At 39.3% G+C, this 23,566-nt stretch overlaps 1 protein-coding gene across 2 annotated transcripts in view; it reads right to left on the reverse strand.

Moving 5' to 3' along the window:
* Positions 1-6,528: 6,528 nt before the first annotated feature.
* myh11b (myosin, heavy chain 11b, smooth muscle) overlaps positions 6,529-23,566 on the reverse strand; it is a 125,076-nt gene continuing 108,038 nt past the window's right edge. Inside the window, exons 33-42 of one of the 2 annotated variants that reach the window (XM_052022575.1) lie at positions 23,200-23,412; positions 21,402-21,563; positions 21,005-21,133; positions 20,065-20,153; positions 19,532-19,655; positions 17,523-17,731; positions 15,931-16,039; positions 12,330-12,502; positions 9,375-9,407; positions 7,180-7,326 (exon numbers count right to left, since the gene is read on the reverse strand). In XM_052022575.1, the coding sequence (XP_051878535.1) occupies positions 9,383-9,407; positions 12,330-12,502; positions 15,931-16,039; positions 17,523-17,731; positions 19,532-19,655; positions 20,065-20,153; positions 21,005-21,133; positions 21,402-21,563; positions 23,200-23,412 (1,233 nt within the window). In that variant the 3' untranslated portion in view covers positions 7,180-7,326; positions 9,375-9,382. Of the gene's footprint in view, positions 7,327-9,374; positions 9,408-12,329; positions 12,503-15,930; positions 16,040-17,522; positions 17,732-19,531; positions 19,656-20,064; positions 20,154-21,004; positions 21,134-21,401; positions 21,564-23,199; positions 23,413-23,566 lie in introns of both variants that reach the window. The other variant, XM_052022574.1, reaches the window with a different exon arrangement.

Raw genomic sequence — 23,566 nt, forward strand, 5'->3', positions numbered from 1 at the left:
GTATTCCCCTCAAATCTCCATCGCAGAAGCCTGCCTCCAGTCAACTTGATTCATTCTGTGGTAATGGGAAATGGCAAAGAGCACTGGATACAGCACAGGTTATGAGACCAGACAGTGTACAGCTGTAGGATTGAAGACCTATGCTCTGGAATTTGCTGCACCTTTAGTTGAGCTGTTCCAGTACACTGACATCTACCTGATAACATAGAAAATAGCCTAGGGTATGTCTGTTAACAAAAAGCAGGATATGGCTAATTACCACATGAACAGAACACACTTATTAGTAAAATGGAAACTATCAAGTTTAACTGCTATCAAATGGCGCCAAAACCTGCTTGGCATTGTCCAGTTTGACCACATGACTCCAGATCACATTGTGGTTTGGTCCAAAGGTGAGAATGACTGGCCCTTGACACCAAGGCAGTGTTTGACTGAGTATGGCATCAGAGTCCTGGTAAAGTTAACAGGTGTAAATTGGGAAAGCAGTGTAGTGGTCACGTCTCACACAAGATGTTTTTTTTTGGGAGGTCAATCATCTCTGCCCATTTGCTGCAGTCTATGCCATCTAAAAAGTGCAGTTGTTCACACAGCACCTCTGAACCTGTGACCTTGTCCACCGTGGAGGACAGGTAGTGGATATATGGGAACACTTATCTGTTGGTTCCCTCCAATTTGCAAATCCTTCTCATTTGGAAGTGTATCACTGTTCCTTCCTTGTTGCTGAGTCCAAATTCTGGAATTTCCTACCTAATGGCATCTGACAATTCAAGGTGTCTCATCATCATCACCACCACCACCTTGGATGGGCAATGCCTGGATCCTGGGAGAAAAGAATAAATAAAAACAACACTACAATAGCTAGACCTCAGTCTTTCCTCCATCACTTTGCTCAGAATGTGTCTGGATGGATTCTGGTTCTTTGTCCATTGTTCAACATGGGTAATTTGGTTTCCTTTTATTTTTCATTCATTGTCTCTTTTCACTCTGCTACCTCACAATTCAACATGGTAAAGACTTGAATGAACAGCAGAACACTGATCTTCTGTCATAACTTTATTTCATTTATTGTTCTTCCATTCCTTATTGGTCTTTAATTTTATTGGGTTTCAAAGTCTCCTTTTATTCAGCAAGGGCAGTGAAGTTGCCCACCAGGAGTTAATGTTAATTTACTGAGTTCTTGCCTTTCTCTGGATGACAAATATTTTGTCATCGGTTTGAGAATTGGTTATAGTTTGCTGGAACTACTGCAAAATTTCCATTTGTTGACAAACTCCCAAGCTTTAATTGGATTTTGCATTACCCCCAGAAAAAAAATTTCAGAAGTGTAGGCTATAACTAGAGTGACTATAGTTGAGGAAAAGTTGCAGACCCAAGTTAATTGAAATTTAAAAAAAAAATGCACAAGAACACCTTTTGAACCAAAACAGTTTTTCTTTTGCTGTTTTAATTGAGGAAAAACCTGATTCTTAGCATCATGACAGAACATGCATGTCCATTGTTTAGAAGGATCTTAAAAAGACCTGAGAAGCATAATACATGTGGATAGTCATACAGCATGGAAACAGGCCCTTAGGTCCAACTGGTCCATATCAACCAAGATGCTCATCCAAGTTAGTCCCATTTGGCCCATATCCCTCTAAACCTTTCCTATCCATGTACCTGTGCAACTGTCTTTTAAAAGTTGTTATTTTACCTGCTAAATGTGTTTTAGTTATTCTTGGGTATTGGAGTGAGCAATAGAAGAACTAAATGTCTTGATGCTGATTTCTGATTCATGACAAAAACTGCACATGCACAGTGCTGCCATTGTCATTTACTTGGTAAGAGAGGATTATCTGCTCACTATTTGTATATTGTATCAAATTGTATGTAGCATCACAGAAGGAAACAAAAGACCCACTATTGCAATCACTATTTACTACTGTCAGTCTCGCACCTCTGCATCTAAACACTAACTGACAATAAGACAGAGCATTCTCTAAAATATGATTCCAGCTATCTTTGACAGATTTTAAGATTCATTAAATCAGTGTTCTCGTAACATCTACAATAATTTATCAAAATAGGAAAACCTCAAAACTGCTTGAACTAGAATAAAACTTTTGATTGGTTGATTTGTAATGACACCAAAGGATGTTGGTATGTTTCACATATGACAAATTTTTAAGTGAGAAGGGATTTTTTTTTCCCAGAAGATGCCAATCATCATCTGAATGGCCTAATATTGAAAGCAGCTGAAGAAAAACAAAATACTGGTCGATATCTGGACTGAAAATTGCAATTGCTAGAAATTTTCTGGTAAGCTGACACCTGAAAAGGATTATATTTCAGGTCCAAGACTTTTCATCAGTTCTGGGAAATAGAAGAATTAGAGGGTGGCTTTGGCTGGAGATGCCCAGACAGAAAAGAACAAAACTGAAGGTCTCTGATAGGGGAGAATGTAGGAAAGATTAAAAGTTTTAAAGGAATGATGATGCATGGCAAATGTGGATAGTAGTGGGATGGGCAAGGGAAGAACCAACAGATGAGTGTAATAGAATCTGAAATCATTGAACTTGCCCTTGAGTCTGGAAAGCTGCAAAGCCCCAAACAATATAATGTGCTATTTCACAATTTCAGTGAATTAATATCAGTTATAGTTAGGATTAATAGTAACTCACTGGAATTGAGTTTGATTTCATTCTCTGCTGTGTAATGGTAGAACATTTTTGCCAATGGTTTATCTTTCCATACCTGCACTCCCACCTGATAAATTAGCTGGTCTGCAAGGGGGTGAGGATGTGGCTGAAGAGCAAAGATCCAAGCAACAACTTGGTGTTGGATGTAGTGTCTTTAACACAGTATAATGTCCCAAATCCCCATATGGAAACATTATTAAATAAAATTTGAGATTGAGGCACTGAGGTAGGAGACTAAAACCCATGGAATTGTTGCATCGTGGGAGGAGACTATTTGGTCCATTGATTATGCTCCAGCTTTCTGCAGAGCAAATCCAGAGTCCCACACTCTGCTGCTTCCTTATGGCTCTGCAAATCCTTCTACCTTCAAATGTTTATTTTGAATGCTAGAATCAAATCTGCAGACAACACTTTCCATTAGTATATTAATAATTTCAAAACTGCTTGCTACAAAGATTTTTTTCCTCCTGTCATCCCTGAACTTTGTATCAATTTCTTTGGATGTGTGTCTTGTCTTATCCTATCCAGACCCATCAAGTTTTTATTCACCTCTATTAAGTCACCTCTCAACCTCTAAGGTGATACAGGTTTAAGGAGGCTGTCAAAGTAGGAGGGAGAGGTGTGAAGGAGAAAAGGTTTAGGGTGAGATTTCTAGTTTCAGATCAAGGTAGCTGTAAGCATAGATGGCAGTGCACAGACACCAGATTAGAAAAGCACAGAAAACTTGGAGGGCTGGAGTTGGTTACAAACATAGAAGAGCCCATAGGGAGATTTGAAAACAGGGCTAGACTTTGCTGGGTGAGATGCCAGTGTAGTTTCACAAGGGCAGGGCTGATGGGCAAATGGGACATAGTGTGAGAGGATATGGGCAGCAGAGGAAAGAGGGAGGTCATCCAGAAATGCCACAGCCTCAGCCTCCTTGTTTAATCCAGAAAATCAGAAAACTCTGAGAAGCATTGGAGCTTCATTTTGCTCTTGAAGCCAGGCCTCCTCTTGATTCAGATGAAGCCAGAAGTGAGCCTTCCTCAGTTGGCCAAGCCCTTGTTCTTTAATATATCTTATTCTTTACTGTATGTATTACAAGCACTGCCTTGAAATTCAAACTCTGAATGTATATAAAGGAGATCATATTCCAAAAGTTGCTGCTTTATTTAACATTGTGGGCTTGGATGAATGATTTCCATCACTGATGACTCTAGTTCACTATCCAGCTGGTACCTCTTTCTACCATGTACTCTGCCACAGAATGCTGGTGGTATAGTTTGGAGGGTAATAAGGTATCAGCATAGGAGTTTGCTGTCCGGATGAGCACGGCTAGTGTTGGGAGCCGTGTAACTTTGGTGAATGCTGCAGTGTAATGAAATTCGGCAGTAATCGCTATTTGTCGGAATGTGAGTTAGTCTGAGATGTGACTGAAGAAATTGGTTACCAGTTTAACACATATCTGGACAACATGTTGGCTAATACAGCAGTGCCTGCCTGGAAGATGCCAGAGGTTGAAAGTTTTGGGGCAGAGATGATCGTGTTAGTAATATTTTTATAATACAGTAGCCCTCGCAGCTAGCCATCAGCCTCCTTTGATCTTGTAAGAAAGTTGTTTCTGATGATAGTGAGAACTCCCATCTATATCGCAGGGACTGTGTGATTTTGGTGTATGCTGAACTCTCTTGGATGTCTTTCAAGTTGTGCAAACTTTTACCATTATATCTGCATTTGGATGAGGAGCCTGTGTAATATAATCACATTTTAAAAGGATGGGAAAGGATTTTATTTTCTACGTTTTAAACTATTTAAATGAATGTATCTTTTCCTGCAGATCCATTTTAGGGTGTCTTAACTGGAAAATCACTTGCAGAACTGGGACAAAGATCCAACAAAAGCGGTTAGGTCTCATGTCATTAGAATTGTTTAGGACGCACTCCGATTCTTTTCCAAGAGATGATGGACATCTGGAGAAGCAGGTTGCCGATAATGAATGGTGAATTCTGATTCACCAAGCACCTTCAAGAAAGCTGGACCCGTTACTGGATCATATTACATCAAAGGTAGGAACTCTGATAAATAACGTTCAGTATAGTCTGCAGCATATTTTGATGATTTAAAGGGGTTGATGAAATCCCCTTTCTCCTTCCCTTATGCCTCTGCACAACCCCCCTCCCTCCAGATGGGTCAACTTTTTTCTTTTGTGTCTCTCCAGTGTTTACAGACAGGGTCGAGAGTCCAACATGCAGTTCATTTTCCCTTATTTGCCATTCTTGGTGTCTGTGAAGACAGCACTAACTTCAGAAAGGTAAAAAAATTTGATTGCACCTTTGTGTTTCACTATAATGCGGACAGAGCTAGCATCACGTTGAGACCTGCTCGTCCCCAAAAGATTGCGAAATTGGTAGGGGTAAGTGTACAACAATGTGAGTCTGGTTTCAGCTCAAACGCAGGGTTGAATTATGACCCTCATGGGTCCCAACAGGAGCAGCATTATTGTCTCACAGCTTTTTGTTGTGCAGCAATCAAAAAAGATCATTAGCCCTTCAAGGCACAGTCCCCATGGCAACTGGAAATCATCAGCACACAGGCTGCCTAGGGGAGTGGGGGGCTGCATGGGACAATGTTTTCAGAATGGACCATTTTTCTCCTACCCCAGGGTCAGCCACCCTCCTGGAGTCATCTGTTGCACCTAGCCCCACACACTGCCACCTGTGGAATGATCATCAAGCTAAATGTTGCATGTTTTTCCTCATTAGTCCAATTCTTCAACAAAAGCACTTATTGGTAATTTGAATGCAGACTGAACACTTAAGGATGGATGAGAATTCAATGAATTTTGGAGCTGCTTTATGAAGTGTCCTGAAGTTACCAAAGTGACTTTCTAAAAGGCACCTGAATAAAGAACAAAGCACATTGTGCACCTTGTTTTCCTGTGACTGTTAAATCAGAAGATTCATCATAGGAGATTCATTTTATGGTGCCAGAGGTTGAAATATGCATTGCACTAAACTGCCATCATTAAGTGCAGTTAGTTGCTAGACATGCTGAAGTTGTGACTGGAATTGAACAGGCTAATTCTGGGATTGGCACTATTTCATCTGGAAATGATCACTGATCTACCCTGGGTAAAGTCAAATTTGGATTGTATGGCGCTGAGAATAAACAGCACTATGCAATCCAATTTCTAGACAGGAGTGTTTTAAGTACATTGAAATTCAATAGCCACCAACAGTCATAGCAATTGAGCAATAACGTGGCAGCAGATACTAACATTTCAAATGGAAAGAGCAAACACATAACTGCTATAGTTAGTTGATGTGTCAAACTACTTGTACCAGCATTATGTTAAGTAGTATGACGCATTCTGCTTAATTCTATAACTGTGAAAAGCTGTTCCAATCCTGTAATATGAAAGGTTGAATCCAGTAATCAAAGCTTCCAAATCTTATAAAACCCTTCTTGGCACAATGGCATTTCCATTCACTACAACACTTGTTTCAATGATTTCTTCACCCCACCCATGTAAAGTTTCTAAAGTTTTAGCTTAGTATCAAATCTGGGCCACTTTGTGCACACTACATTCTGAGTGAGATTAATTGGGTTGCATAGACCCATAACTGGTTGTAGCGGACAGAATCCAACCCAGGTTATTGGAAAGGAACGAATTCCCTTTCAAAACAGCTTCCTTGAATTGAAAGAACTGTTAAAAGTCAACATACCTAGTCCCCTTAAACTTCCATTTTGACTGGTAGTTCAGTGATTATTATTTTGTGCAGGTGTTTGATAGAGAAAAGATGACAAAATAAATGTGTGTTTATAGATGTAAGAAAGAATAACTGTAAAGTACGTGAGTTTGTGATTTAAAGTCCTTTATTTGTGATGGTGGGTCATAAACAGCTTCAGAGATACTTTGCAGACAGTTTAGCAAGTTATGAATATATTACTGCAAATAATAGATTAATTTTAAATCCAGTACTTCAAGTGGCTAAAAAAAAGCACTTCTCTAGAACTCTGTGACCAGTATTGCTATGGTCTAGTAGGCATGTATTGCAAATAGTACAGTAATGTGCTTGGTTCTTTCTATAAAGACACAGATGGGTCACCCATCTCTAATAAATCTGTGTTGATGAGCAAGATCAAATCATTTCAGTAAGGGAAGTGTGCATTCTTATAATATTGATCTATTTTATTCATGGTCCAGTGACAAAATAATCAACTATTTTAGAATCTTATCCCATCAGGCAGTGCACTTTTAGGGATACATGTTTTAGCCTGCATTTTTACAGTGTATTTTAAATGCTAGAATATTTGAAACTTTGATACATGTAAAACATTTAGTAAAATAAAATGGTTTTGACTACATGCATGTGAAAATAGTTGTTTTATCATGATGGGGTAGTTTGAAGGGTAGAAAAACTGTGCCCTGTTAAATACCATGTGTGTGACCTTTTTAAAGCTTTTTCTAAGCATCTATATATATTTTCCCCCTTCTATACCATAGTACTATATGCTACACTGTCATTATTCAGTAGATTTTGTGCTGTTGAAGTCTACATCTCGTCCTCCAACATCTTCATCAGAGTTTTCTAGTGAAGCGTTATCGATCATTCCGCGTCTGCCACCAGATCTCCGAGCACCGCCTAGCACAGGCTCATTTCCACGCCTACATCAGAAAATGTAGCATGTTAGCAGATGGGAAGAGTCAGCGCCAACAAGAAGTAATCCAATATTTAACCGAACTGCAACCCCTCCGATACTGGGGAAAAAAAAGCCCAAGATATGGTTAACCAAAAATTCTAGATGGATGCAAGGGCTCCCCATGTTTGAGATAATTTATCAAAAAAACATTTTTTCAACAATAAATTAGTTCTGTGTAGGTGTCTTTCGGGTTTGGCTGGCAGATTGTGCTTATATTTTAGGATTTTTTAAAACGATGCAGCACTTTTTAAAACCCGTTCTGAAGGATTCTAAGAGTTAGGGCTTGACATCAGATTTGTCAGTCCTGGTATTCTCTTGATGGAATATTGCTGTCTTTTGTTGCCTGTTGATCTTGGAGACTTGGCGCGATGAAGATTTGCTTTTATTTTCAAGTTTCTAACCCTTGCTGTTGAATGACGGCCATTCTTACTATCAGTCAAACAGGGCAAAATTGCAGTGGTCTCTCTGTGCCTGTTGTGCCACATTCAACTATAGGAACTTTAGAACATGCATATTGACTTGCTTGGAGACTACACATGCAAGGAGTACCAATGGCTAGGTAAGTGCTTTTGTTTCTCAAAATCTACCTATGCAAAATCTACAGCTATGTTCAAGCAGTTTAATTCCAAATACAGGTGAAGTTAGAAAAACAGCATCAGTGAGTCAGGCTAGTTGATTGTGTGTGACCAGGTGATAATTGATTGTGTATTTACTTTCCAGTTCCAGTGTTCTGATACTGTAGAGAACTCAAAATGGGTTCAAATCAAACTTAAAATCCTACATTATTTAAATAAATTATATTGTTTTTTTTCTTCTGTTTGTCTTTAAATGAAAACATATTTCAATGAACAAGCTTTAGCCATGCTTCCTGATTGGCATACATTTCTTTAACCCTTTGAGGACCAAGGGATTGTTATAATTTCCAAGATATTCATCTCCATTAAATCATCAGTTAATGTCTAATTTATTATTTGAATATTCCAGAATTAAAATTATAATTTTATTGGAATGATATGATGAATATTCACTTCACACAATGCTAATATAATCCTCAAAGGGCTTGGGAAAATAAAACAGCTTGATAATATGGAATTAATAAAGCAAACAGGGTCAAACCCTTAACTGCCGCAAAATTGTGCTTTGAAAAATTCCAATGGGAATGTTTGCTCTCGCAGAAAATATCCCAAGTTATTGTACGGATTATATTTCCAACAATGTGGCCTACTTTGCTATGGAGTTGTTGGAGCTAGTTTAAGTTCTGGTCATCCATAACGTCCGTCTTCAAAGAAATAAAAACAGACTGTTTTCACCAAGGTCAGCTATCTGGAATACAATCGATAATTTCACCCCCAAGAATGACTTAGTCTGTGGCACTGCTCTCAGATTTTATCAATGTCTAGCTACAAAAAGTCAGTTCCAAAAATAGACGGAAAAAATTCCATCCAAGTCCAGGCTAAAGTAGGTTTAACTAATCTCTTGGCTGATTTGGCAGTGTAAGGGTTGGCACAATGGTTAGTGACAGCCTTGAGAGTGTGCGAAGATTGCACAGTTCACTGCATGTACATAGCAGTATTAAAAGTATCAAGCTCTTTTCTGTAACAATCCATTAGAATTTTATTCTGTTTATTTTACCACATGTGATGTCATTTTCATGAAAACTAATTCAGTGATATCAAAATGAAGATATTTAAGTGCCATTCACTAGGAATAACCGGCATTTCAGCTCAGTGTCAGCTTGAAGCATTACAATCAATGCCTATTTTATCTAACATGTGGTATAAACAGAACACATGATGAAAAACCATGCGATAAGATTTATATTTCTCTAGGATGCTCACTATGATATGTCATATATAAATCGCATCCCATGGCTCTTCCATCTTTAGATCACTTTATTTTCTAACATCAATCCTCTGACTTCAGAGTTTTAAGAAACTTGGCAGTATTTAAGGAGGAAATGAGATGGAAATTTGAGCAATATGGAAAGTTGCATAGCTGAGGTTTGGGAGGTACCTGGATGTTCATTGAGCAGGCTCATGTGCACCTCTGTAATAAAGACAAGATTTCCCTCATGGTTACATATCAGTCCCATCATAAACAATTCTCAAAACAAATAATAATCAGATCCCATTGATGTTGTGTAGACGTCTACAGGCTGAACATCTCAGCTTGTCTAAATCTACTGTCATTGAAACCACTCCATATTAGATGGTGTATACAGCATACAGATAGTAACCATCTAACAATGGTTATCTTACATTGAATGATAGCTGAAGAATGGAATCTGCTCTGACCTCTCAAAAGTGTTACACAGATCAGTTAAAGTAAATATGTATACATCATTACTCTAGCTTTGAAGGTTTTCCTTTGGCAAATAATTTTAAGGTATCTAGTAGTGTAATGGTTATGATACTAGATTAAGATAAGATTATTAGCCTAACATTATAAATCAAAAGATTAAAAAAAATTGGAACAGCACGATAAGAGTGACTATAAAAGCCATTGAATCAAAACAACCAGAATACAAATGTCCTCAGGAATGGGAAACTGCCATCTTTGATATTTCTGAACGACACAAAACTTTAATTCCTGAGATCTGTGATTGAGTTTTAATGTCTCTTAATGTAGCCTTAATTGCCAATCATTTGTGTGAATACAAAGGTTCCCCCTATCACTTAAGTCCAACTAGGAAAGGGCAATTAATCACAAACATTCCAACCCTCCCAAGATTGACCTCCCAAGAACGGGGGTTTATGCCTTTTACTGGTAAGCTATCTAGCCTAATCCTGGCATAGGCACAGTTTTTCCAAAAGCGATCATGGACTGATCATAGCAATTGGGAAGCTTGATTAATTTGCTTGCCTTTCCTTTTTTCCTCATCCAAAACCTACATTGTGAGGGGCTTTGCCAGGTATTTTCTCTCATTTTCCCATTGTTTGGATCACTAATGTATGCTCATCCCATGAGGTCCTAAATGATCCTTCCGGGCACTCCCTCTTGGCTTTCTGCCATAGACTGATAAACGATAGGGAAGAATGGCAGTGATGAGGCCCCCTTTATTTCTCATTTCCTTAAGTGACTTTTAGTAACAGTTTTAAAATGACATTTCACTTAATCAAAAACGCTTGAAACCATCCTCCTCCCCAGCCTAAAATTATTCCAATGTTCTTCATGTCAGTGCAATTAAAGCATATTTATTTTTTTAAAAATGAAAAAAGTTGATCAATCTCTTGTTGCATGGTCAGTATTTATATATATTTTTTACGGAAGCAGATATTTCAGGTGTGGAACAAGTAGACAAAAAGGGCTGCTGTTTGTAGAAACAGGCATCCTGAGGGAGGTGTGGTCACATGACCACTATAAGCAGCTGGTAATTCAGCAGTGCCTTGTGCAGACATTATACCTCCACTTTAAATGAGGCAAATTTGGAGCTGTGGGTCTTGGCCCTGTATACTCACATGTTTTGGGTAGAATTTCTCTGACTGCTGCCTTGAACCCCAGGCTACCTTTTGAGTACCATCATTCATTTGTCTCCTGTTTCAGGAGAGCACCACAGAATATTTTATTGGCTCCCAATTTCTCCATTTTTGGATTAGATTTGTTCATTTCTTGTTAGTTTCTTTTGTTTAGTTGCTTGGGTTTCCCCTTCCAGAAATATCCTGTGTGTCTGTCTTGCATTGCTCCTTTTTTGTACCAACCCCCGCCTTCAGTTGTTGGAGACTGAGGCCACATGTAGCAGACACGTTGTCCATTTCCCTTCATTACCTTGTTCTTGATTCAGCTGTCAATCTGAACCCTAATCATGAATCTGACAGCTCAGTTAATTAGGGAACAGAGCTGAACTTTGACAGCTGCTTTCCATTCCTCACTGTAACTTCGTCGTGACTAGCATGACGTGATCAGTGGCAGTGGAGGTGGACAGAGCAGTGAATGGGACCAGGAAAGGAAACACCAATTCTGGGAGATTCGTGAACAAAGTGGGAAAGACAACTATATTGCTTTAAGGTAGGGGCACATGCAGGGCGGAACCAGCAGAGGTATAGCCTCTCTCAGTAATCCTGAAGGCATGCGTGTATAAAATGTGTGGGTTTAAATGCCCCTCTGAAAGGAGTCAAATTTAAATTCCTGTGTGTGCCTCCAGCAAAGTAAAATTCAAACCAAATCTATTTAATCCTATTAAGGAAATTAATTACAGGCAGTCTCCAGGTTACGACAGGGTTTTGATCCTAAGAACTATCCGTAACCTGAACTGCTCGTGAATTGGAAATGAACACATGCAGTGTGTGGGAGTGGTTCGCAGACACAACTGTGACAGGAGAGCGAGCAGGCGCGGGAAGAGAGCCGCCAGCCGGCTTCACTGACTCGGTGAGTGAGTGATTGAATGGGTTTGCTCACGCAACCCAGCCCCCAGCCCCCGATTTTTTTCTGGCTCGGCTTGGGTGGGGGAGGCTGTGGTGTGGGGAGAGAAGGCACACGGAAATGCCCTGTTCCCATCCCCATCCCCATCCCACTGGTCTCCTAAACGCTTGTTGGTATGTATGGGGTGTCCATAAGCTGGGTGTTGGTAACCTGGGGAAGACCTTATCCATGGGAAACTATGGAGTTCTGCTGATCTCCCTACTGTAAAATTTCTTGGCCTGATATATATTTCTCACCTGCCTTGTTCAAATGATGTTTTAATTTATAACTCATTACAAAATATCGAAATTTTCATCTTGCCACTCTAAGAGGGAAAGTTACAGACTGGGAATTTCCATGGAGCTGTTCACAGTTCACCACTGTAAGTCCAGTGGAAGTCCAGGAAACACCCAGTTAACATCCATTAACCAAGGTATCTCCAGTGGCAAAGTGTCAGTGATGGAGATCAACCTGGAGGAAAATCACAGGAAATCATCAACGCTTCAAAGCCGACACTGTGATTCCATCTGTTTAAGGAGTTCCTACTCCACTGGTTAAGGTTGGATTTACCTTAGTTTGTTCTTCAGTGTGTTACATTCACGGGTCATGGTTTCATTCAGTTCTGTGGCTTCTTCAAGCTCTCGTTGAAGCTTGCGCCGAGATGCATTGATCCGCTGGGATTCTTCCTCTGCCTCTTCCAGCTGCCGTTTGAGCTGCTTCATGCGGGAATTGCTTTTCTCTGCCTGCAGTGGATGAGATATTTTAAGTTTGTATTTCAGTAACACTGGAATTGTAGGACTTCTCAAACAATGGGACAGCTTTGAAAATGCCAATGTATTACGGAAAAAATCACAATTTACAAGAGACAAAAACATTCATGCCTTCTGGTGGGTAATTGAGTGTATGAATTAGATTTTGTATCAATGCCACTGAATGATGTTAGCCATTCATTCCTGTAGCACTTTGCCCACAGACTTTCAGTGAGACTTTGCACTGGGATTTGTTGTATGTTACAGGCATATGAGTACAGCACACTCTGTGGGGGATTGGGGATCTGTGTGAACATGAATCTTCTTAAGCAATCAGATGAATCATTAATGAGCAGTTCAATAGTCTGAACCAGGAAATTTCAGAATGATGAATTTTATGCAAAATCAGATGCAGAAGAAAGATGGGATTAAGATAGAGATAAATGTGACAGAATATGTAAAAAAAAAGTTTTACTTCTTAAAAAAATTGCAACAATACTTAGTCTGAAAGAATGAGATCCTGTGGCTTAAAAGTTAATTTTCATTAGCAGGGGGTTCGTTCGTCAGTAGTTAATATTTAATTATGCTGTTAAAAATTTGTTTACACAGGAATGGATAAGTCCTAGAAAGGTTGACACTTAATGATTTTTTTTTGGAAAGTTTAATGGGTATTAATTTGTATAAATAAGGGACCTTCACACCTTTCCATTTTCTTCAAAGGTAGATTTCTCTGGGGAGTACAGGCATAATGAAGTTCCCAGAAGGAAAGGGATAGTGACTTCCAAATGTCTGTGTTTAATTCTGCAGTTGTCAGAAGGTGCTGTCTGATTTATCCTCGAGTTCACGATAAGTGTTGATCTCACTACAGCAGAGACTAGACATGTCTCTCAAAAATTAGTCTGAATTAGCAAATGCAGGTGGGTATAGTGAGCACTTGATGCACAGCAGGCTGAGGCCTCTGACCTAGTTTACACAGAAATGATTGCACTATGGTTTCCACAATATTAATATAGATTGTAGATTGGAAGTTTATTAGAAATTTAAACTAGCACCAGCCCCTTAAGTTGGTTGTAAATTAGGTTATTCTTCATCATTTAATGATAGTTGAGTGAGCTAGGGCTTTCCTCTTTGGAGAGAAGGAGGATGAGAGGTGACTTGATAGAGGTGTACACGATGATGAGAGGCATAGATCGAGTGGACAGTCAGAGACTTTTTCCCACGGCGACAATGGCTAACACGAGGGGACATAATTTTAAGGTGATTGGAGGAAGGTATAAGGGGGATGTCAGGGGTAAGTTTTTTTACACAGAGAGTGGTGGGTGCATGGAACGCACTGCCGGCAGAGGTTGTGGGGGCAGATACATTAGGGACATTTAAGAGAGTCTTAGATAGACATGAATGATAGAGAAATGGAGGGCTATGTGGGAGGGAAGGGTTAGATAGATCTTAGAGCAGGATAAAATGTCGGCACAATATTGTGGGCTGAAGGGCCTGTACTATGCTGTAATGTTCTATTTGTAAGAAAGATAAAGAAATGCAATCTCTGGTAAGGATTTTGATCTTCAGGAAATTCCTAATTTTAATATAAATCAGGCTTGACTGACCTTTTGCAAATGAGAAGCCTGCAGTTGTGATATTTATTATCTGTCCTAGAGTGCTGATGATACAAGATTAGGAACAGTGCAGGTGGATACAGAGAAGCTTTAGGGTGATTAAGACGTGTTATTTAAATAGGCAACAGGGGTCATCTTTGGTAGAAAAAATAAATTTATTTAAAAAATGGTGAGAGATTGAAAGGTGTTGTTCAGAGGGTTCTAGGTGCCCTTGTTCATGAATCACTGAAAGTTAATGTGCAGATATAGCAAGGAATTAAGAAACAGTATGTTGGCTTTTACTGTAAGAGTACTTGAATACGAGTGTAAAGATATCTTGCTGAAATGATATGGGGCACTGGTGAGAGGGCATCTGAAATATTGTGTACAGATCTGGTCTTCCAACCCAAGGAAGGATGTACTTGCAATAGTGGGTGTACAGCGAGGATTCACCAGATTGACTCCTGGGATTGCAGGTATATCATGTGAGGAGAGATTAAGTGGCCTGGGTCTATATTTTCTTTAGTTTAGAAAATGCAAGATGATCTCAATGAAATGTATAAAATTCATGTGGGGCTTGACCTGGTAGCTGTAGTTGTGTTTTCTGTGGGTGGGATATCTAGAATCAGGGGTCACAGTCGTGAAATAAAGGGTCAGCTATTCAGGGTAGAGATGAGAAGAAATTTCTTCACCCTGAGGGTAATGAATCTCTGTAATTCTCTACCCAAGAGGACAGCTGAGGATAATTCAATGCAGAGATCAACAGATTTTCAGATAATAAAGGAATCAAGGAATATATAGCTAATGCGGGAAAGTGACCCCGTTGTTAAAGATCAGCTGTGATTTTATTGAATTTCACAGTAGTCATGGGGGTCAGAATAACCTATTGCTTCTATTTGTCATGTTCTTATGTCCTCACAGAACTGACACTACATTTTAACTAAAGGCAAAATATTGTGGATCCAGAAAATCTTAAAACTCAACATAGAATGCTTTAAGTACCCAGCATGTCAGGCAGTGTTTATGGAGGAGGAAACCAAGTAAATTTTTAAGATCTACAATCTTCCATCAGAACCGGAAAACCTTATGACTTTAAGCAGTTGGAGATGGAGAAAATGTGGAAGCTGGAACAACAGTGGAGGTTTGAGGTAACATTGAAGGCCAGCGCGATTTAATGAACTCACAATCTGATATCTGAAAAAAAAGGGAGCAGTAGTTATGATCTGAATTTGTCAGCCATGATGTTGGATAGGAAGGTTAAGGAGTTCTTGGAAATAGTTAGGGATGTAATAAGACCATGAAAGATGCAACAGGCTGCAAGTTTGCTTCTATTTTTTTGGGGGGAGGTGATGAGATTTTTGTAAAATAAAGCGTTAAAAATTCAGGGCAAGAGCCGTGGAAAGCTTAAAAAGTGCTGAAACAGATGGTGTACAGAAGTAAAGGTATGGACACAATATCAGGATAGCAGGATGTGTAAAGAATGAATAACAAGTCTTTGTCTGGTAAGAACTTGTCAGCAAGCGGTTGTAGATGTCCTTGTAGCTGAGGATAACAAGCAGTACAAATTAAGGAGTTTCATTGTAGACATTGTAGACCACCACGGAATGTGAACACCCCCATTTCCCACGTACTCGAACTGTATAAATCTGTTAGCTAATCAATGTACAGACAGACTCCCTTGGACTCTGACCAGCTGTAGCCAACAGTGAGTCGGGGTAACAACGGAGTTCTCTATCTCTGCAGAGAAGTTTGGTGCTGAAAATGTCTCTGAGTGATGATCTCGATTTATAGTAATTAAGAATTTGGCAATAACAGAGGTTGGTACTGTACCTGTTCTTTATACTGCTCCCCATGTCTTCGCTCGTCCTCCACCTGCATCATGACCTCCTTCAGTTTCTTCTCTGTACGACGAGCTGCCTTGGTGTATGCTTGTTTCTCCCTGAAGAGCAAGATGTTTCATGTGAAACAGATCAAGAGGCATTGCAGTAAGAGGTTTTGGCAACATTAACTGCTATATCAGCTGTAGTTGAAAATTTTGTCTGGTTTACAACCTAACTGAATCTCTTTAATTCCATTAAGATTTCCTAATATAACATAGAGCAATTTGGAATTCAGAGTTTGATATTAATCGGATTGTCTTATTAAAAATAAACCCATCCGGTCTTCTAATATGTATAAGCCATGGAAATAAAGAATCTGGAGAAAATCAATGCAGTGTACACACAGGGAGACCCAAGGCTTAATCCCACGATGTTTCAAATACATAAACTACAAATGTAAAGCTTAAATGGTTTATAGGCAACAATGCTGTTGCCAAAATGTAACTATTGCCTCAAGCTTTCTGCCAGTTATTACTTACTTATAGTGTGCTTATCTGAGTACAATATTCAATTTGAATCCTTTGCTTTTGAAGGTGGTAGGTGAATTGTCAGTATATTTACAGATAAGCAGAATATAAAGGGGTCAACAATATACACCTGAATACATATTTCTATATGATAACTTTCTTAAAGTTGGGAAAAAGCTGTACACCCACATATTAGTGAGCTCTGATGCACAGCTGTTTAAAGGGATGATTCCTCACTATGTAATCCTCAGTGTTTTTCTTGCCAGTCCAAGAGGAATTTAGGACATTCTGAAAAATGTTCTCAAGTTATCAGATGACTATTTAGTTTCTGTGACAATTACTTGGCTGGAAAATGCTAACAGTTCCTTGCTGAATTGCTGCATTTATCAGTGTAAATGCCATCAAGTTTGGCGTGAACAACCACATCCTGACCAGCTGGCTGCTCTTTGCTGGTGACTCTCTGATAGCGGAGTTCAGCAGTGTTATACATAGAACATAGAACAGTACAGCACAATACAGGCCCTTTGGCCCACAATATTGTGCCGACCTTTAAACCTTGCCTAAGACTATCTAACCCCTTCCTCCCACATATCCCTCTATTTTTGTTATGTGACCTTGCTGCAGTCTGCCCACTGATCCTGTACCAGGTGACAAGGGCTTGAATTAATTGAGTTTGCATAAAAGTTTTTATGTGTTTTAATTCTTTTGCTGATTGTCGAAAAGTTCAATGGTTTCTAAATTGCAGGGACTTTCAAAAGTTTAAGAACTGGTTATAGCAGGGATGGGGCTCGGGTGACTTTCAAAGTTTTTTCTACCATTTTGTGAGTGGGGTTTGTTCTGGCAATAATGTAATGGCATTACTTTGTACTGGTCCCTGCTGTCACATGGGGCCTCACCATTTTGATTTGCTTGGCTCTGGGCAGCAAGTTAACACTGGCAGCCCCAGAAAACATCGATCAATAGTGAGCATGGCTGGCTTGTTGTTACCGGTAAGTTATGCATTGGGCTACAGAAGTAAACTAATGCAGTGGATTACCCGCAAATAAAAATAATTTATCAGGACAAGTCCTCTTACTTTGCTTCTGCTTCCAGCTGCTCTTCCAGCTGGGCAATCTTTGCCTCCAGAGAGGTAATTGTTGATTTGAACTTGGACTTGACAGTGCCTTCCATTTCTTGGAGCTTGGCCTTCAGCTCTTTGTTCTGCCTCTCAAGTTGCTGCCGAGCACCATCGTTCTTCTGATTTGCACTGCGCTCAGCAGCCAGTTCATTAGATAGCTGTTCTGACTGATAGTTTAAAAGAATTTTTGTAAGGTTTTGCAAATATAACAGCAGAAAAATTACAGCAATGGGAAACAATGATTCTATCAAAAAAGCTTTTATCATCCTATATGGAACTCTTTTTAACAGTTGATTGCATCAGAAATTTTATGGTTTGCATGACTGTAGTACAGCACAACTTTAATTAACACACAAAATGTTAGTTAGGGGTTTTGGACCATTTCCTCACAAATGGTATTTTAAACTGGAGTTTAACAGACGGTGGATTCAGATCTAACAAACAAAATTCAAGCATTTGCTCTGAGAATTCCACTGAGGAAGAATTAACTCAAAAGTAACATAGTGTAGGTTCTCTGGTTGAGTTCTACCAATATGTTTGACGTTTATGTGTATTAAGTATATGGACTATTTTCTCTTCCCTCTGAGGGTCCCCCCACCCGTGTACACTGCTTTTAATTGAGGAGAACTTTGCTGCTTTGCAAATCATTAGAGTATCATTTGCTGGAGAGAACAAAGAGGAAGGAGTTATTCTGTTTGAAGTGATAGTTGACAAGTGAAGCAGTACCTGGGCAAAGAAAGAAATGCCTAGAAAATGGATTTCCCTCTTATTTGGTATGCCGAATAGATGTTGCATTTAGCGTTAACTCTGAATCAGAGGGCACCCTCATTCCAAAAATCATAAAGTTAAGAAAATGTACCATTAGGAAATTGTCAGGTTGTTTTCACCCCAAACTGATGCATGACAATAAGACCTGTCTGCAGAGTTCACAGCCACTGCACCTTTGCTGCCTGGAGGTGTGGGAAGCGAGTCAAAACTTCAAATATCTTGCTTCATGGCAGCTACATTACAGCAGCATTAAAGGCTGCAGTCATGGCAACGGGAAATACAAGGTAAGAGGGAAATGTGTCTTCAATGTGTGTAGTCATACCTGCTCTCGCACCTTCCCTTAATTGTCCTCACTGACTGAGTGCAGTGCTGCAAGTGGCCCCACTGTGAGCCATTGGCTTATTATTCAGGCAGGGATTTCAGGATATCAGTGCTGTGCAGGATTTTGAAGATCAGCAGTGAGACCCAGGAATTATGCAAAAGAACATGCATAACTTTGCAAACCCAGACAGGGACATTCAGATGGCCTTCAGTTGTCCTTGAATTAATATCTCCTGGCTGACACTGCCATGTTTTGTTCCTGGTTTACCGTGAGGTAAAACAAAGGTAGTAGGTTGCACATTATTGCTCCAATCTCTGCTGTTGATGATGCCACCCAATATACAAATGATGCTTGGGAAAACATCAGCTGTCCAAAACTGAATAGTATCTGGAAGTGTCCAGTCCAACTTTCTGCCTGTGGTCAGCAGTTTCACTGGAAATAGGCGCAATAGTGTTAGATATAGAAAGCACCTTTTACTACATGCATGCTATGCACTTCAATTTCTAGGCAATAGCTCTGAAGATCTGTGCTGAGGCAATGTGTGTTCTGATGGCCTATATAAAAAAAAGCTATGGCTGTTGACTTAATACAAATCATCCCCAAGATTAGAACGCACAGACATTTTAACCTATTGAGTGGTTTATGATAATCATCTCATTCCTATTTAAAGAGTTACATAGACTTAGTGTGGGATATTCACAATATTTTATTTGAGTTCTAAGTGACAATGTTGCTGTGTTTATATATAGAATTAGATAGAGGTAGCTGATTTTGAAAACGTTCTTGTTCTCTGGGCAATGATCTGCTTTATGGGATCACAGCTATCAGATGTTAGACTCAGTGAGGTGATGTGATCCGAGTTTCTCCAGTATCTTACCTGCTGAATCACTTTCCTGAGGCGATCATTCAGTGATTCCATGTTACTCTGCTCTTCTTCAAGCTCTTCCTCCATCTGAGATATTCTCATCTCCAGACGGCGCTTTTCATCCAGTAGTGCGGACCTGTAAGGTTTTTTCAAATGTCTGGTGAACTTGAACCACAAACTCAGAGGTTTCAGAAAGCAGTATTTGTACTCATTTTATTACAGCTAACTTTTATATTTATTATTAACTATGATAAAAGGTAAAGTAATTCCAAATTCCAGACAATTGAGAAGATTTACTTATTCAGTAAAATTGGAATCCAGAAAATGTTTATGATGCAATGTAACAAGATGCTGGTTGAAGAGCTACCATTCACTTTACTCAACAGAATGTGAAGTTTTCAGATGGGGTTGGAAACAAGTCCACAACATGACTCCTGTTTACTGTATACAGTTGTCAAATCAATGAAGCAAATATTTTAAAAGATAGGTCAGTAGAAAATTGCACTTTAGCAGGACTATACAGAAATGAGGATCTTAATACATACTTTCCAGAGACGTTGCCTGCTAACTCCTCAGCTAGTTCCTCTTTTTCCTGCTCAGCGTGACGGCGAGCACGTTCTGCAGCTGCCAAATCCTTCACGAGGAAGGGGGAAATAATTAATTCAAACAAAGGGAATATTACACATTGGAGGCATTATTGTGGTGATCATGTTTTACTAATGCTATTGCTCTGGCTGAACATTTAGTCCTTAACCACTTTATAAGGTTTAACTACTGGGTTATAAGTACATACATGGTACATATTGGATAAAGAAGGCAGTAAAAATTGCAGGGCTTGGGAATTAGCAGGAGATTGGGCAAATTGTACAGCACTAAAGAACTGGCACAAATAGAATGGAACTGTTAAGCTAGACACTATGGGATGGAAATTCATGCTCAGTCACTTTTAGTAAAGGCATGACAGAATAAAATTTTGCAAGTAGGGAGAGATGAAGAGAAGATCTGTTGTAAACATGGTTGAACTTGGGGAAAGAGGTCAGAGGAATGCACAACTAACACGTCCAATAGGGATCTGCGTTGAGCACACCCTGCACCATTAATTGGCATGCAAAGCATATGGTGGTAGTGTCAATGAGTCTGAACAGTGTCATTTTATAATTTTTAAACAGGGTCTGAATTGGAAAGTGTGATTTCAGCTCTGGATTAATGAAATTAAATACATGTGCTTCTTACATTTGCAGTTTGCAATTTGCAATTATTGATATACAGGTGGCTAAGAATTGTTGTCCTGCTACATCGTACAATACATCTTTTCCTTCCTGGTTACCCACCTATGCTCACACTCAGAGGTCCTGGATTTGATTTTGAAAATATGGTCGTCCTACCATATTGTGGGGTCTTACATTGCCCAATGAAGAAAAGAGTTTTTAGAGTAAAGAGGAAAAAGGGCAGATGGTTTGGTGACATTCATTTCTTTATGCTCACCTCCTGGAGTTGGAGGAGTTCGGCCTCCAGACTCTTGTTTTTCTTCTCATTCTCTTTAGCCTGAGCCAGGACCTCTTCTCTGGAGTTGCGGGCATCCTCAAGTTCACGCTGGTAATCCTTCATCTGAGCCTGTTGAATGAAGCCAGAAGTGTTCATCTGAACTCTTGAAACCAACCAGTGCTTTTAACAAGGTGAGTATAGTTAATTATTTTAGAAATTAGATGATGTATTGCAATGATGAAGTTTCTGAACTGTATTTTTTTTATATATAAATTAAACCATGCTATTAGTAAATATGACTTCACATCGGCATAAGTTGTTAGCTGTAAGTGAATTGGCATAGTTAAAACCAATTGCTTTTGAAACAGCTCTTGTTAATCAAGTTGCAATCATTCACCTGAAGTTTTTTTAGTTGCTTTATGGCATCCTCACGGCCCTTGATGGCAACTTCCACCTGGCCTTCGAGGTCACTTAAATCAATCTCCAGCTTCTTCTTGGCAGCCGCCACTACCGTGCGCTGTTTACGTTCATCTTCCAGTTCAGATTCAAGCTCGTGCACCTAAATGTAAACAAAGTTTGAGTTAGTGACTTAAATCTTTGTTCCCAGTTACGACTCTCAGAAATTTATTTTGATAATCCTATTGTCATTTCATTTAGAACCTACGTTTAAGAATTCCCCTGGTAAAGTCATTGGGTTACTGTGAATTAAGTGGTATAACATATCACTGAACTGCTTTGGTATTTTTAATTTGTTATTCTATTATTACTTAGTGATTTTAAGGTTACACTCCAGCGGTTCATTTTCTCTCCATCCTTCTGAACAATGCCATCTTTGGTTTTATTGTACTATTTCACTGGGTACGTGTGGAAATATTGACATGTTATTTATACCACATTCATTGCAAAAAAAATTTTAAAAACATGGTATGCCATAAATTCAAATATAATTGCTACAAATGCAGCTGACTGATGCTATGTAACTTATGTTGTAAGTACGTAAGTTAATATTGTGCATAAACTCATGTAGAAGGCAACTTGTTTTGCATTTTAGATTGCAAGATTACATGGCCACAGTGGAGTAGAACATTCTGGCAAAGCTGTGAGATGTCAGGTCTGCTGATGACAATTGCAGAGTCATACATCATGGAAACAGGCCCTTTGGCCCAACTGGTCCATGTCGATCAAGATGCCAATCCAAGCTAGTCCCATTTGCCCACATTTGGCCCATATCCTTATAAACCTTTCCTATCTGTGTACCTGTCCAACAGTTTTTAAAAAGTTGTTAATGTACCTGCCTCAACCACTTCCTCTGGCAGCTCATTCCACATTCCTACCAGCCAAAAGTTGGCCCTTGAGTTCCTATTACATTTCTCCCCTCCCACCTTAAACCAATGCCCTCTGGTTCTTGATTCCCCAACTCTGTGAAAAAGACTGAGTGCATTCACCCTATCTATCGCCTGTCATGATTTTATACACTTCCATGAGATCATCCCTCAGTCTCCTACTCTCCAAGGAAAAAAGTCCTAGCCTGTCCACCCTCTCCCTATAACTCTGTCCCTTGAGTCCTGGCAACATCCTTGTAAATCTGTTCTGCACTCTTTCCAGTTCATTAACATCTTTCCTATAGCAGGGTGACCAAAACTGAACACAATACTCCATCACCTCACATTTATCAGGATTAAACTCTACCTGCAATTTCTTAGCCTATTGCACAATCTCTTCAATATCACCTTGTAGCCTAAGACTTACCCTCTACACAGTCAACAACTCCACCAATCTGCACGTCATATGCAAACTTACTGATCACACCTCAAACATCCACATTCGTTACACCCTTTCTCTGTTTCTCTTGTTTGTTTTCTCTTTATCTTTTGTTTTAATTTATTTTCTTGATCTTACAACTAGGTCGAAACACCATTCAATATTTGCCATCCAGATTTGAGTAGTGACGCTAATTGTGTAATAATTCTGTATAATTGTGTTTCATGTCTATCAGGTAATTACAGTAACTATGTAAAAACTGACAGTGTTTTCCTCTCCGTAACAGAGACAGGAAGTAATGTTCTGTTGAAGACAATGCTTCAACAAATTGAAACACTACCACCTTGAATCCAAAGTTGATTATTTTTTCAGGAAAGAAACATAAATGTTGAATTTGTTGAGCAAGTGAATTCAGTTTTGGTTAATTATTTTACCTGCTTAACAAGCTGCCTCCTCTTTTCCTCATTCTGCTCATCACGGGCCTGCAAGTCACGATCAAACTGTGCTTTCAGGGCTTGCAAGTTGACTTCTAATCTTAGCTTGGCGTCCTCTGTAGCCTGGAGCTCATCTTCAAGTTCTTCTAACTGGGTCTTCATCTCCTCCACTTGTTGCTCCAAGGTACGTTTAGATTTTTCCAGATCATGGACCTTAATTGCAGAGGAATAAAGTGAGGTGGCGAATTATTTGAGCCAATAAATGCCAGGGGGAAAAAAAAAGTTTCCTTTCCTAAATGCAAATATTACATTTTAAAAATGAGACATTGTGGTTTCAGTTTATGAGATGCTAAAAATTACCATCCCA

The sequence above is a fragment of the Pristis pectinata genome, chromosome 8 (genome assembly GCF_009764475.1).
Source record: "Pristis pectinata isolate sPriPec2 chromosome 8, sPriPec2.1.pri, whole genome shotgun sequence".
NCBI lineage: Eukaryota > Metazoa > Chordata > Chondrichthyes > Rhinopristiformes > Pristidae > Pristis > Pristis pectinata.